Raw genomic sequence first — 15,000 nt, 5'->3', positions numbered from 1 at the left:
AGGCCATAAGGAAACTAAATATCTGAAAATTCAATCTACAGTCCGTTTCAAAAAGATTTACAATCCTGGCGATCGCCCGCGGAGTTTGGCGTCTTACCGTATGAGCACTCGAGCGCTGCCTGGAAAAACTCACTGTGAACTCGAAGAAATATTCCGCGCGAAAGCAGGAAAAATGACAACTCACTCACGTTGACACAGTCATGTACGTCTGGTTTACAACAAACGAGTTCTTCCTCGTATCGATAATGGACGGTCAGAGCTGACATGTCGAAACGAAAGTGTTGTACGAGCTGCATGGGTCCGTTTTGTGACCAAAATAGTTTCTTCGAGCTGCGATGCAATTTACTCACCGTGTGACGAAAACGACATCGACACGGACTCATTCCCAAGGTCATGACTTGGCAAAGCTGTCCGTGTAACTTCAACGACATTTTGAGAAACGCAGACGCTTGTGAACGCTGATAGAAGACGGCGTTGACTGCTAAATTCAAATAAATTGGCGATCTTGAAATACTAAAATAAATCTCAAAAAGCTACAGCGCGATGACTTCCATTATAATTCACTCACACCATTGCAGTGTTGTGGGTGTGTTCACATGGCGTGAGCCAGTCAAGTGTCAGTCAGTTCGGCAGGAAGCGCGAGCTCCAACAACAAGTCGTTTGGTGCAGCCATCTTCTTTGTCTTGTACCAGCTTGATCACCAAAACAATGAAAAAAAAAGTTTGATTTGAGGATAGGTTGGGATTTGAACTCACAACTTCATGGTCAGCAGACAGCATTCATAACCACAAGGCCAAAAAGGAAGGGATAAATCGTGGATTTTGATAAAAAATCGATACTGGCTTCCTGGGCAAATTGTAAACCATGGGAAAAGGCCGGAAACCTGGCCGAAATTCTAACTCCTTAACGGCTGATCCAATTGTTCCGAAACCTTCACAGAACAATTTGCCGTGTCCTAACAAGCCATTCTATGTACTTTGTTGTCCAAATTTCCCTTATCTTCATACTTTTTAAGACCCAAACCTGATTGTAAATCTTTTTGAAACAGACTATAGTAGTAGTAGTAGATTTTATTATTTTACTAGGGGAGTCCCAACAGGCGGTGCCTTTTTACTGGGAACCCTAGGTGAATTTTTACCATGTTTACATACAGAGTAAGAGACGGGGCCTGACGGCAGTCAGTGGAAAGAATATTCCATCTGTCTGCCGCCAGGAAATCTACATGTACATCGTTCTCGGCATCGTTCTCATTGCACTCGGTTGCACAGCACACTATACCGTACTCGGCAAGTCGAAGACAGCAAACTCAAGTAACATCTATGACCATGCACTATGTAGCGCATGTAGCACTAGATTAACTTCATAGCACCATTTTATCAGAGCTGGTAAGATTTTGCTTGCGTGTGTTACCGAACGTGCACGTGTGTGTATTGGTGTGTGTGTGTGTGTGTGTGTGTGTGTGTGTGTGCATGTGTGTATTTGTGTGTGTGTGTGTGTGTGTGCATGTGTGGATTTGTGTGTGTGTGTATGTTTGTGTGTGTGTGTGTGTGTGTATGTTTGTGTGTGTGTGTGTGTGTGTGTGTGTGTGTGTGTGTGTGTGTGTGTGTGTGTGTGTGTGTGTGTGTGTGTGTGTGTGTGTGCGTGCGTGCGTGCGTACGTGCGTGCGTGTGTGTACTTACTTTCATGCCTGCAAGCATCCACGTTAAAATCTTGCTAAGTAAAGTAGGGTTCTCACGTTTGCGTAACAACCGGCAATACAATTGATTGATAAGTTGGTAGCTGTCAGAAATGTTCGATTCATCCAGTTCCTCCATGAAACGCATGCTACATAAATATCATGTGAAGGAAAGATTTACTGCTGTATGGGAACTGAGCTAGTTTGCGATGTTGGTATATCCTGGGTGTGGACGTCTAGGCGTAAACCATGCAATTGTCGCCAGTAGGACACTCACAAACATGTCTCACTGTAAGAAGGTTTTCGGCGACTGCTGGAGGAGTTGGTGCTGCGGGTCTTTCTGCGTGCACCTGTCAGCAGTGACGACGACGGCTCCATCCCATCGTCCGTTGTCGAGCTGGCGCTGACGATGGGAGAGAGTGTCTTGCGCGATGCAAACTCGGTGATGACCAGTGGCGTGGGGTGGGACTCGGGGGAGCATTGTCTTTGCTTCGGTGTACTCTGCTCTAATGCAGTACTGCCGAACGGAGGAAGATGGTTATGGCTAGTACTAACGACAGCCGTATAACCTGGACTAGAGATTCCATTCGCCGTAACCGGGAATTCACGTAGAGTCTTGACCGGTGATGTCTCGCTTGTTGCGATTCCATCGCCGGTGGCAGAATCACAGCGAGACTTGCGTGACTGAGGTTGGTGTTGTTGCAGCTGTCGCGTTGAGATTGCAGCGTCCGGTATCGTGAGGAAGTCGCTGCTAAACTTGGGCTGTGTCTGCGGCTGGAACCCTGCTGCTGTACGCCGGTGAGACAGAGGCGTGACAGCAGGTGTGACGGCAGGCGACTCGAAGACGTTCTCCGAGTCGCTTGCCATGCTCTCGGAGTCGAAGACACTGCCCTGTGCGGAGCTGGGGCGTGGTGCGACCATGACGCGTTGCGAGGGCGGGATGTGCGGCAGATTTGCACGCTCCACCTCGCCAATGCCGCTCACACTGGCAAACGAAGCAAGGGTCGTCAGCAACGTCTTCCGCCGACTCAGGCTATTCTGGAAGGTGGATAGGTGATCACGGAGCTGGGTGAACGTCGGACGATCCGCAGGTGACTTAGCCCATGCGTGTTTCATCAGTTTGTACCTAAACAGAACACAAACAGAACACGAACAGCGCACGGAGCATCGCACTCGGTAACTTGCACCTGAACTAACGCATAGGAGTATTTAACCAGACGACTGGCTGTTTCGATCTTGCTAGATCTCACCAGAGGAGCTCAAGGCATTACAATCAGTGTGCTCTAACTGCGATTAAAAAGCGAGCGTCGCACGGAGTACACACATAATATTGTATTGGCAACTAACAAGGCAGGTCGAAGCAGAGTGCTCGATGCACAACTGACCAGAGCACTGTAGACATACAAGCGAGGTGAAAGGCTGTCACCCAGCCAGTCGAGTCCTTCAAGCAATGAAATCCACTCAAGTCACTCAAGTAATGAAATCCAGTCGAGTCACTCAAGTAATGAAATCCACTCAAGTCACTCAAGCAATGAAATCCAGTCGAGTCACTCAAGTAATGAAATCCACTCAAGTCACTGAAGTAATGAAATCCAGGCGAGTCACTCAAGTAATGAAATCCAGTCGAGTCACTCAAGTACGCGCCGGGCGCCGTGCAGTGCGAGACTCGTGAACACCGGGCTGTGAAATGGTGCAGGGCGCAAACTTGAGTGCTGCGACTGGATTTCATTGAGCAGGAGGGTGCATGTACTCACATGGCATTCGGGCAGAACTGTGGCTGGTCCAGTGTGCCACCCATCAGGACAAACGTGTAGATCTCATGTCCCTGGGTCTTCTCACCGTATGGCAACTGGCCATAGGTGTAGATCTCCCACAGAAGTATTCCAAACGACCTGGTGCACAAACAAACATGCACACACGCATACACGCACACACACGCACACACACACACACACACACACGCACACAAACACAGACATGACGGATGATGCAATGAAGGCTGTTGCTAACTCTCTGTGTGTCCCTGATCACTTCCACATCACCCACCATGGACATAGCAAAGCAGTCGGTGCAATGACACTCTAAATTAGTATACCATAGCCAGGGACAGTAGGATACATGCACACGCTATAGCAAGGATCATGCTATGCACGATTACCCTGAAAGCGCTCAATATCCTATTTCAGAGCAGACTCAAAATAATGTTTTGCGAAATGAGGAGCTGGGTTCGCTGCAGCTCCAACGAACAAACCAATGAACTCCAAGCTGGGGAAAATATACAATAATTTTCACAGCACCACAGCAGCAGAATGTCTGCTGATTGTTTGTACTCACCAGACGTCAGATTTGGTAGTGAAGATCTTCTTCTGCAGTGACTCTGGTGCCAACCATCTCAGCGGCAACAGCGCTTCCCTATCCGGTAAGAGGCGGTAGTAGTGGCGTCTACGCGGCGATGACATACACACCAAGACGAGAGACAGCAGTAATTTGAGTGAGCGACACAACATTCCGGTGGAAATGCCATTGCGATAACATCTGTCATCATTTTGTTCTACGCAAATCGGGTGCTTTGCGGACCTGAAAGCTGTACACCGCCTATTTTGTCCCTGAAGGTTGGTACGGATTTTGTACTAGCACACCCTTCATTGTTCACCCGGTCTTTAATTTCTGTTTCCTTGCTCCTGAAGCACATCGAAGATTTAGTGGTAACTGTACAGAAGGATGTGCAAAGATAATGATACACAGCATCGGCCAATCGAAACATGGGCTAACTTAACACATTACTACGTTCACCGGTTTGAGGGAAAGATACAAACGGAAAAAGTCTGAAGGGAAAAGTGACTGTTACCCACCAGGATTCGAACCAGGGACTTTCCCTTGAGGCCAGCGATGCTCTAGCCACTGAGCTACATTCCAGCAAAGACCATTCAAAATTTTCGTCAGACTTCGTAACTCACGCTCCTACTACGCTGTTCATGAAAGGCTAGGATGCAGATAAGCAGGAATAGCTGGAAATCGGTTTCCAGGATCGGTCTGCCTTGCTAGTTCACCAAGTCAGTTTTGCAGCGCAATCCAGGATTGGCTAGGGGATCATAGGTCTATGGCGACTACCCTGCAAAATGAAGGCAAATTCATACTTCATTGACTCGGTCAATATTCCAAGTAGCCCTAAAAGTGATGCATACGCATGTATCTTGCTGGAAAGGGGATGTAGGCTGAGAGACAAGATGTTACCCAACACCTAGCAGAAACCCCTACGCAGCCTCGCATAACCGCTCACACAGAAGGTTTCGCAGAACCTTGCAGCTTTGCCCAATGGCACCCGTACAGAAGCAAGTCAGCCTGTTTAGTGCCAAAACTCACTGGTCAATGTCCCTTGCCAGTCCAAAGTCTGTGCAAACGGAGATTGTGTAGAAACACACACGTACGTGTACGTACGCATGAACGCACACACACATACACACACATGTACGTACGCATGAAAGCGTGCACACACACACACACACACACGCGCACACACACACACACACATACACATACACACACACATACAGACACACACACACACACACACACACTTGCGTTCAACCCATTGGGGCTCATAATACAAAGCTGACCGCACCAGTGCAGAGTGGGTACAACACAGCCAATTTCAGTGCTTTTCTTTGGCTGAATCAGTATTTGCAGGCAACTTGCCTACACTCCAGTATGCAGTGCATTTCAAACAAAATTCAGGATTTTTCTAATGTTCCGCGTTTTTTGCTAAAATGGACCCGAGAATCGACTTAGCACATTCAATATCTTTTCGATCTCTGGAGCACGGAATTTTCAGGCTCAAGAATAACCCGGAAAGACAAACAAACATGTTCAGTCCCTTGAAGTTCGTCCTAACGAGGTTTGAGTGTAACGGGAGTTTTCTTATCTACATTTTATACCCAGTGAATACACAGTGATTTATCCAATAGTCATGAATGTTAGTTCTTCTAAAGCAAAATTCAACTTTGCCAGTGCTCTTCTTTTAACGAGGTTTCTACGGTATTGAGCAGGAATGATGACGAGGTTCCACCTCGAGCTAACACCTGAAGAAAATATTTAGGTCGACAAGAGTGCCGATGGTGAGTTGACTTCCGATTGTGACCGCCCCTCTGCTGCTGACAGACGTGCCTTTAGACGGGGCTCGTGCGCTGGCTGCCTGAGCTAGTGAGCCTCTTGAACTGCTGTCCAACAGAGAAACTAACAACACCTGTGTGGTATTGGCCCGGTGACAAAGCCCAGGTGAAGAAGAGAGCAGCGGGATGATTCGTACAACATTGCTGCATCAGTGAATCCTGCAGCTCCTCCAGCTCTGTCAGGAACAGAACTTCAAATCGGATGTGCAGCTCGTAGCGGAGCTAGAGTACAGTGCAGATGTGGCATGTAAAGCGAAGTAATGCGACAGATTGTGCAGCCACTGCTGGAACCACTCAGCCAACTGCATAACGGGGAGGTCACAGGAAAGAGTATCGTGGAGGCAGTGTAGCGAACCAGCACAACTAAGCTGATGACAATTTGACAGGGATAACTACTGACATACCTCAATATATCAAGGTACTCAAATCCAGCACAGCTGCAGGAACCAACACTGTGATTGAAGCAGGAAGCATCCTGACACCATCATTATCCTTTGGCTTACTGTGGAATATTACCTGTCCAATCCCGGTTACCGATGCAAACCGGTATGCTACGCATCGAGGAGTCCAAAACCATGTGCCAGTTGATGAAGCCAACTCACAAGATGTGTACGTTCATCGGTCTCATCATCAGTGTGGGAATTGCTAGATTGTCGGCCATCAGGGACCACAGGCCAAGAAAACAGGATCATCTGCACAATGATTTCATTGGTCAAACCATGCAACGTCATCATTGCTTCAGAATTTTGTGAGTTCCACAAGGAGAAGCTTGTCGTTAGGAGTGACAAGTGATTACCGCTGTTCTTCCTTGTCAGAGTCAACAATACACCTTGTTCTGCAGCTTTCGGATTAGTGTTGGAGTAGAAATTGCTGAGAAGACGCACATATGAGTTTGGCCGTGTTTCAGCATGATGGTGTGGAAATGTACAAATTTGTTTATTTCAAGAAAACCCAAGAACGAAGATGAGGGACACGTCCTCAGTGCTAGAAGAGGTGTTCTACTATCTGCCGGTGTATAATTCTAGCTAGTTGGGGACGTAGCTCATAGTTTTATCAGGGCTTGTAAATCGGCTATTTTCAAGACAATTATTTGTTGCGTCAGGGGTTTATGGCCCCCGTCTTCTGGGATGCTGGAGTGGCTAAGCGGCACTGTCCCAGAAACTCTTCTAAGGTGAGGGAACGTTGGCTTGATGGAGTTTTGTTCGTAGCTTGTTCGTGTACGCTGTGGCATGACCCGTTTGTAGACCCATAAATCGTGTGATTTTTTCGATCATTGTTTGAAATTGCAAATTGTTTAGGGCCGATTCCCACTACAGTACCGTGAGTGCCGTGCCGACGATTTGGGTAGATCACGTGTACCCCACGGTACGAGCTTGAAGCTGAGAGTGATTTACACCTGCGCACAGTCATTCCGTGCATTCCGTCGGCAGGCCGGATCACCATTTTTTTTTTATCAATTTCTGACTTTGGTCCTGAGGGAAAATAGCGGGGGATGGGGAGAGACTGGAGAAAGCTCAAGAATCAACCAATCGAAAAGCCAAAAGCCAAGAAAAAACTTCGTACCACAAATACAAAAGAAAGAAAAAACTTCCTTTCAGGGAGTAGTAAAATACCTACTACTCACTGCATTCGACCTCGCGGAATACCACGGCATGCCATTTCCACCCCCCAGAGGCCCTCGGCACCGGAATGTCCACGGTGCGGTACGGCAGGAGCCACGGAATGAACTCGCGCCAAAACTGCCCCTCACGTGAGCAAATCACCATGGTACTCACGGCACGGCACTCACGGTACCGTAGTGGGAATCGGCCCTTAGGGGTATGCCAGTTTCAAGGGCTTTGCACAGTAGATCTACACCCCAAAGGGAACTGACCTGCAAATTTTGAGAAAATCGGAGAGATGGACTTGCACACAATGACATACTTTGGTATTCTCAGACTTGCTCTCTTAATACTACTATTCCTAGCCTTAACGGCTAGCATTCCAGGGCAAAATGGGAAACATTTATGACCTTGTTCATTGGTTGACGGAAAGATGCAAACGAGAAAGGTCCGAAGAAAAATTGACTGTCACCACCAGGACTTGAAACAGGGACCTTCACTTGAGGTCAGCGATGCTCTAGCAACTGAGCTATGGTATAGCTGTCATCCCAGCAGAGCCCTGTTCAACATTTTCTTCAGACTTTTTTATTACCTTGTCTTTGTATTTTAAATAGTGAAAAAAGGGAAATCACTGTCTGGAGGCTAGTGTTTCAAATTAGACCTTACCTGCTATTTTGACAATCCTCCCACTGCTGGATGGCTTGACAGCAAGACTGCTGTTCTTTGGGCAGAAGGAAACCAGGCAATTTCTTGCCGCCACGTCCCTGCAGAGTATGGACAGTGAACATGGTCTGTGAGAAGTAGAACAGCTGACTGGTTGTTGGCGCTGGGCTCAACGGCAGGCATATAGCACCCGGTGCTGTCTCCCCCCCCCCCCCCCCAACACACTACACTACCAAAAAGCTTGCAAACGCACACGCATACACACACACACGCCTCTTTGTATATACTGCTGCTATTGCTAATATTATATATATCACTAGATGAATCACAACCTCCTGTTTTAGTCCCACCCACCACCTCAGAATATTCCTGCACCCCTTGCCTATAGCGCACACCTTCTGTCACATCTTCCTTCCACGCATACCAATACTCACTACCTTACTCTTTTTCGCACGCACACACACACACACACACACCTCTACCCACCACATACACCAACACCTATTGCTGATCCACACCCTACCTAGACTCTCTCCCACATTTATCAACCCGACACTTCCATTACGCCACTCCACCTTCTACGCACACCAACACCTTCTACCAACCTACACTTCTACCCGAAGGGTGTACCCCTTCCCACCTGTATCGACCCGCACCTAACCTTCACCATTAACTTAGATACATGTATTTCCCACCTTCACCTTCTCACCTCACCTCATCTCACCACCATCACTCCCTATTAACCCGTGCCACCACCCAAAGCCCTCCATTCTTTATCCACTGACGATGTTGTTCAGAACAACGAAACGTCTGGAGAAGTATCATTAAAAAAAAAAAAAATTCTATCGTTATTAAATGTTATCAAATATACCACTCTTTGGTCTAGAAAGAATACTTTTTGATATTACAATGAGAGTGAATAATCAACGGCTTGTCCACCAACTCTTTTTTATATCTCACAGCGTGGTTGAAAAGTCAATATTTCCTTTTATTTGGTGCATACACTACTGTCAGCCACCGACAAATGGAGCGTGAAGAATGGAGAGGCTAGCATTTCACTTAGGACAGTATACAGATTTACGCACGGTCAACTGAGCATAGACTGCTGTACATTTTTTTTTTTTTTTTTACTAGAGCCACGTAAACCCGTCATGTGTGAGGCATGAATAAGGGGAGTGGTGGCGTGGTCTGGGATGCTCTGCCGACCTTGGGTCTCGGCTTCATCACAACCAGGCGCGCCAATAGCAGAGAGAGAAAGAGAGAGGGAGAGAGAGAGAGAGAGAGAGAGAGAGAGAGAGAGAGAGAGAGAGAGAGAGAGAGAGAGAGAGAGAGAGAGAGAGAGATTGAATACACCAACGGCCTAGGCTACAGGGCTGACACTTGAAGCAGAGAGACCGTGTACGAGTGTTTAGGACCGAGAAAGGTAATCCGTACCTGTGCACGTATTTCTCCGTTTCCAGGTATCGGAGACCGGCTGTGATATCCAGTGCAATGTCTATGTACTCTGCATCATCCCAGGCTGGTCGCGCCTGAGAAACGGCAGGACAACAAGCAAGCACAGAACCAGAGACACTAACAGCAGCACAATTATCTCGTTTTAAAGAGTGTTTTTTATTTTTTTATTTTTTTTATTTACTTGAAAAAGCACATAACCACCAGGAAAGCTGACAAAGAAAAAAGAGTAAGAAAAGACGTGTAGGGAGGATTATGATAAACAGCTACCCTGGAGTTTTTTTTGTAGCCTGCACATATCGACAATACATTATTACTAGTATATCGGTGAAATCTAAGACAATGGGCTGCGTTAGGGGAAAGAGAAATGGCACAGACAGTGCACAGAACATTTTTTTCACACGCCTCGTGTAAAGGAATGTGTTGATACTGGAGGAAGTGTGGCCGCTAAACCCACGCACGACTATGGAGTAGAAAATCGGAATTTCGCTGCCCAAGCCTGCTCAGGTCAAGTGCCGTAAAGGGAAATTCCAGCAGGTGTCTGTACGTGTACATGTAAAAATAGCAGGGGTGTCACACACAGTACAATAAGTACGACAATGAAGGTACTAGTACCACTTATTGTCCAGGATGGTCCGCCCAATTCATCCAAAAAAGCAATAAAAGAGCGCTGAAACATGCCCTGTTGGCCAGAAATCCGTTTTTCTTAAGTTGGGAGGGGCAGGGGCACCCGCAGTGGTACCACCCCCCACCCCCCTTGCCCACTACCCACTGTCCTGTGACCACCTGAATAGGTTGGCTACTACAGTAAAACCTGTAACTAAAGACCACCGTGACTAGCGACCAGCCTGGTTCTACAGTAAAACCTGTAACTAAAGACCACCGTGGCTAGCGACCAGCCTGGTACTAAAGACCACTTAGCCAGGCACGAACAGTCTCACATTCATATAATGGTTGTGCGGTGCAAACCTCTAACTAAGGACCACCTGCCACTAAAGACCGCTTTCTCTGGCCCCAAGGGGTGGTCGTTAGTCACAGCTTTTACTGTACGTGCAAACTCACAGCACCAGGTTGGTTGGCTTGCAGGTACGACAGCAGATCTCCACCGTCCATCAGCTCAAGAATTATCATCTTTGGGTGCTCGTCCAGACACACACCAAGCAAGCGAATCACGTTAGGGTGACGGAAATTCCTACCGGACAAAACGACAAGCCAAAAAAAAGAGAATGTGTCTGATGTGCGCACTGTATGGTGTATGCATGATCAAATTAGTTCCGTTGCGTACTCCACTGGTGTTAAAAGCTCCCACTGCCAGATACAACTGTGTGTTTAGCCTGGAGAACCTGAAGTGATGTTTGTGCGGCTCCTAGTAAGTATTGCAGCTGCCTAAACAGGTAGAACACTTCACTTCACCAACTACAAAAATGGGTCTCTTCATAGAAAATAACTTCACGTTCCATCACAAGTTCGGGCCTGGACATTCGCCATAGCAAACAAAAGTAGTGGTGAAACGAATATCAGAACCCAGCAGCCGAATATTCTTTGGCTTAACGAACATTCTTTCGTTAACACGGATGACATCACATGCCCTCCTCTCGGTAAGTTTATTGGATATTCGCACGAAAAAGGGTTACAAGTTCACTGTACACCGCTTACTTGAGATGGGTTGCCTCCAGTAGAAAGTCATGTTCATCCTTAGGCGACGATCCTTGCTTGAGTACCTGGGCATGCAGAAATCAGAAATGATAATTACTGTAGAACGGGTGATTTTAGCGACGTAAAAACCCTACCGAATTTAGCGATCGACTCATTTTTGCTAAAGTTTCAAGTCACTAATCCGTTGAGACACAGTAGTGCACTGGTGATCCGTGAGTAAAATCGCTGAAAATCGCTTAAATAAAACGTCGCTAACCGGTTGACAATTGGAAAACGCTAAAATTAATAGTCGCTAAAATTGCCCGTTCTACAGTATTCAAGAGAAAGATCACACTCCGTATAACTGTTGTTTCTTGGACATATGAAACAGCTACCGGAAATTTTCAGGATTTATCGATCAATGCAAATGCTAACAACTGTCCTAAATACAAAATTCTTGTCAATGTACACATGGATAACTACTTATAATTATCATTTCCGCAGCTCTGGTGATATTCCCCTGAGATTATGATGACAACTGGCAAGAAAACTACACCTAAAACGTCACGTCACGACCCACATGCATATTGCAACCTCACGATCAACACATACTCTAATTTCAGAAATTTTCGGTGGTCAATATTTTCGGTGTAGGGGCAAAAGGCCAGGTTAGGTGAACAGAACATTTAGTCAAAGAGAAGCAGTTCCCTATTGGTTTATGTGTGTTAGTGTTTGTTCGGTGTATTGAAATTTTAGGTATGAAACAGATGCACCGAAAGTACCGATAATAAAAGTACACCGAAAATTTGTGAAATTACAGTATGTTGCAGCCTACTGCAGAGCAAATTCAGAAACGTCTCTGACAATAAACCAGTCTGTTTTCTGTTTTTGAAAAACACGAGAGCTTCTTGCGGCAAGTTACCCACATTACAGCAACACCGTGTACAGGTGTATTCGTCAACACTTCTCTAGCTTGCATGTAGACTGCAGTGTGGTTACCTTGACGGCGACTTGTGTGGCTGCTTCGCGCGGTATCAGATTGGTGACGGTAGCCTTGTAGACCTCACCAAACTGTCCACTTCCAAGTTGTCTATAAGACCATCAGGATCAAACAATGAACAATGAACTATGAACTTCGATATGAATTTCAACTCAAAATTTTGCCATTCAGAACCACCACCAGCAGACCAACTTATGATTCAATATCGTCTTTCGGCGCACAACATCATGAACGTTTTCCAAGGGAATAGCCAACACCACGTACAGTAAAACCTGTAACTAACGACCACCCCTTGGGGCCGGAGAAAGCGGTCTTTAGTGGCAGGTGGTCCTGAGTTAGAGGTTTGCACTGCGCAACCATAATATGAATGTGGGACCGTCCGTGCCTGGTGAAGTGGTCTGTAGTACCAGGCTGGTCGCTAGTCACGGTGGTCTCTAGTGACGGTGTAGTCACAGGTTTCACTGTACATGAATACTCTGTATTGTGTCCTCCCGCCCTACCCTCCCCGCCCCCCCCCCCCCCCTCCCCAGAAACAAGTATGATAACACAGACTTGCCAGGATAAAGATATCAAATTGAATGTGGTGCAATGCAGTGATGATAACTATGCTTTCTTGCAGCGGTATGCAGAGAATAAGTGTGCCCATCCCACAGCAACCAGCAGAAGATAACCCAATGCAGCTAACTTACAATTCCAGATTGATACAATTACGTCTCACAGCTGGCCAGTCACTTTTCAGAGCTCTAGAAAGGAAGGAAATTTCAGAAGAAACACCAAATATTGGCCAGAGGAGCTACCACGTCACAACTTTTGTTCCAAGTAATCGCCCAGAACCTGGTAGTGTCCCCGTCCCCCCACCGTGCATGAACACAAATCATGTACAGCCCTCCCCCCCCCCCCCCCCTCCGATACTCCATGAACAAAAATCACCAACAGCCTCTTCCCCCACCCACACACACACATCGGAGAATTTCGTTTCGGGATATATTGCTGTGTTGGGAAATCCCTGAAATGAAATCATCTTGATATTGTCCGCATAGAAGCGGTGGCACCATCATTGTGTTTTTATTGACATAAATGCACAACAACTTACTGGTAACCATCGTTGGTGATTGTCTGAACTGGCAGCTGATGGAGCTTCTCCAGCGTGCTGTTCTTGGCAACACAGCGTGGCCGCCACTTCTGGTATCTCCCTGTGCACGTTAGCAACACATGCATACACCCATAGAGACTCACAACAACCTCTCCACTCATGGTCTGTGTCAGAGCGGGTGCATTCTTTTGAGCTCGCCCACTTTCAGATCTGGTCCGAAATAATGCGGATACAGTTGTCTTTTCGGATGCATTCCCTTGAGCTCAAGCGCTATCAAATCTAGTTCTGAATGAATGGAGAGAGGATTTAAAAGCCTACTTTGAATGCAGACAGTCATTTAAGGTGGATTCTTTTGAGCTTTCAGATCAGATCGTGACTAAATGCGGACGGGCAGGGTGGATCATCCAATAACGTAGACCGCACCTGCATCTGGACACAAGTACCAACCAACTCCATGTAGCTGCTTACAACTCAAACCAGGAGCGCTGCTCCTGTACGCAGGAAAACGACTTACACATGCGTATGAAGATCAGCCCACCAACGCCCATCACCGCCAGCAGAATCACCATGACGACCGGCACGATTATCTCCATGGCAACTGACTGACCGTCGGCAACGGCGCTGACGGAGGTGTGTGGTATGCGGCCTGGAGAGCGCGAGGTAGCGGTGTTCTTTGATGACATGGTGTTTGCAAAGGCAGTATGGGGTGGTGTTGAGGTATTGCTAGGTGGAGAAGTGTGATCATTATCCTCCTTGGATGGATCTGCCAGTAAGATAAACAATATCAGGATGAAAAATGAAACTAGATTCCATACGAATTCATTCTTCACATAAACACATACGTAACAACACCGAAACATCATTTACATTGAAGCAAACAATCCGCGGACAGCTACTCGAAGTACATGTAGCTGTTTCGACCTCGTTACGTCTCATCAGCTGAGAACCGGTCACAATGAAGTCCCATGAACAGCAACGCATAGAATATGCCACACACTCTCCACTCACACATGCACGCATGCACACACAAATACGCAGATACACGCACGCACACACGACATCTGGACTGGCAACTTTACTGCCTCACGAACCCTTGAGATAGACTGGAATATCGACCAGCGAGTAAGTGATGATGGACGACTTCTGCAGTGGTCCAAAGTATTTGTCCACCACGTAGTACGATTGTATGCTTGCCTGTAAGGCAGAACATGTTAACAACATAATGAAAAATCTTTGTAGTCTACTTTCACAGCAATAACATACAGAAAGGTCTCTGCTGTTAGCACGGTGGCTCGGCAATGGCAACCCCAAAAATCGGTGTGATTTAGCATGAGCCCAAATGTTCAAGTTACCCACAAAGACACAAGCTTTCCAACTCTCTTTATCCATTGGAAAGCATACCATATCTACTTGTATGCAAGTTGATCCATTAGTTTAATGATAATAACAATTCAATTTCAGCTTGTCCTATTAATTGCGGTGATAATTGATAGGACCAGCTGAAATCAAATTGTTATTATCACTAAACTAATGGATCAACTTACATACAAATCCTGTTGGTTCAGGTATTGAAAATGGAAAGGTTGATAGGTCGATTCATTTACTCTTCGTTCTGAACGAGGACTGATTCAAAACGCTAATTTGCTACTGCAATTCATTCTACAAGATCACTTCGTTGATCATTCCTAACACATAATTCAGCACTTCGGAAT

General features: G+C 46.5%; 1 protein-coding gene across 1 annotated transcript in view; it reads right to left on the bottom strand.

Annotated features, from left to right (window-relative positions):
- Nucleotides 1–15,000, bottom strand: part of LOC135811728 (tyrosine-protein kinase receptor-like) — a 30,801-nt gene that overhangs the window by 88 nt on the left and 15,713 nt on the right. Inside the window, exons 12-24 of the mRNA XM_065324968.1 lie at nucleotides 14,380–14,482; nucleotides 13,803–14,051; nucleotides 13,289–13,388; nucleotides 12,885–12,938; nucleotides 12,195–12,285; nucleotides 11,217–11,281; nucleotides 10,623–10,752; nucleotides 9,543–9,637; nucleotides 8,112–8,209; nucleotides 5,039–5,066; nucleotides 4,010–4,117; nucleotides 3,430–3,567; nucleotides 1–2,801 (exon numbers count right to left, since the gene is read on the bottom strand). The exon at nucleotides 1–2,801 is cut by the window's left edge and continues 88 nt beyond it. Coding sequence (XP_065181040.1) covers nucleotides 1,949–2,801; nucleotides 3,430–3,567; nucleotides 4,010–4,117; nucleotides 5,039–5,066; nucleotides 8,112–8,209; nucleotides 9,543–9,637; nucleotides 10,623–10,752; nucleotides 11,217–11,281; nucleotides 12,195–12,285; nucleotides 12,885–12,938; nucleotides 13,289–13,388; nucleotides 13,803–14,051; nucleotides 14,380–14,482 — 2,112 coding nt within the window. The 3' untranslated portion in view covers nucleotides 1–1,948. The remainder of the gene's footprint in view (nucleotides 2,802–3,429; nucleotides 3,568–4,009; nucleotides 4,118–5,038; nucleotides 5,067–8,111; nucleotides 8,210–9,542; nucleotides 9,638–10,622; nucleotides 10,753–11,216; nucleotides 11,282–12,194; nucleotides 12,286–12,884; nucleotides 12,939–13,288; nucleotides 13,389–13,802; nucleotides 14,052–14,379; nucleotides 14,483–15,000) is intronic.

Source organism: Sycon ciliatum, chromosome 3 (genome assembly GCF_964019385.1).
Source record: "Sycon ciliatum chromosome 3, ocSycCili1.1, whole genome shotgun sequence".
Lineage (NCBI taxonomy): Eukaryota > Metazoa > Porifera > Calcarea > Leucosolenida > Sycettidae > Sycon > Sycon ciliatum.
Note: the sequence above shows the minus strand (reverse complement) of the source record. Positions and strands in the feature narration are given on the sequence as shown.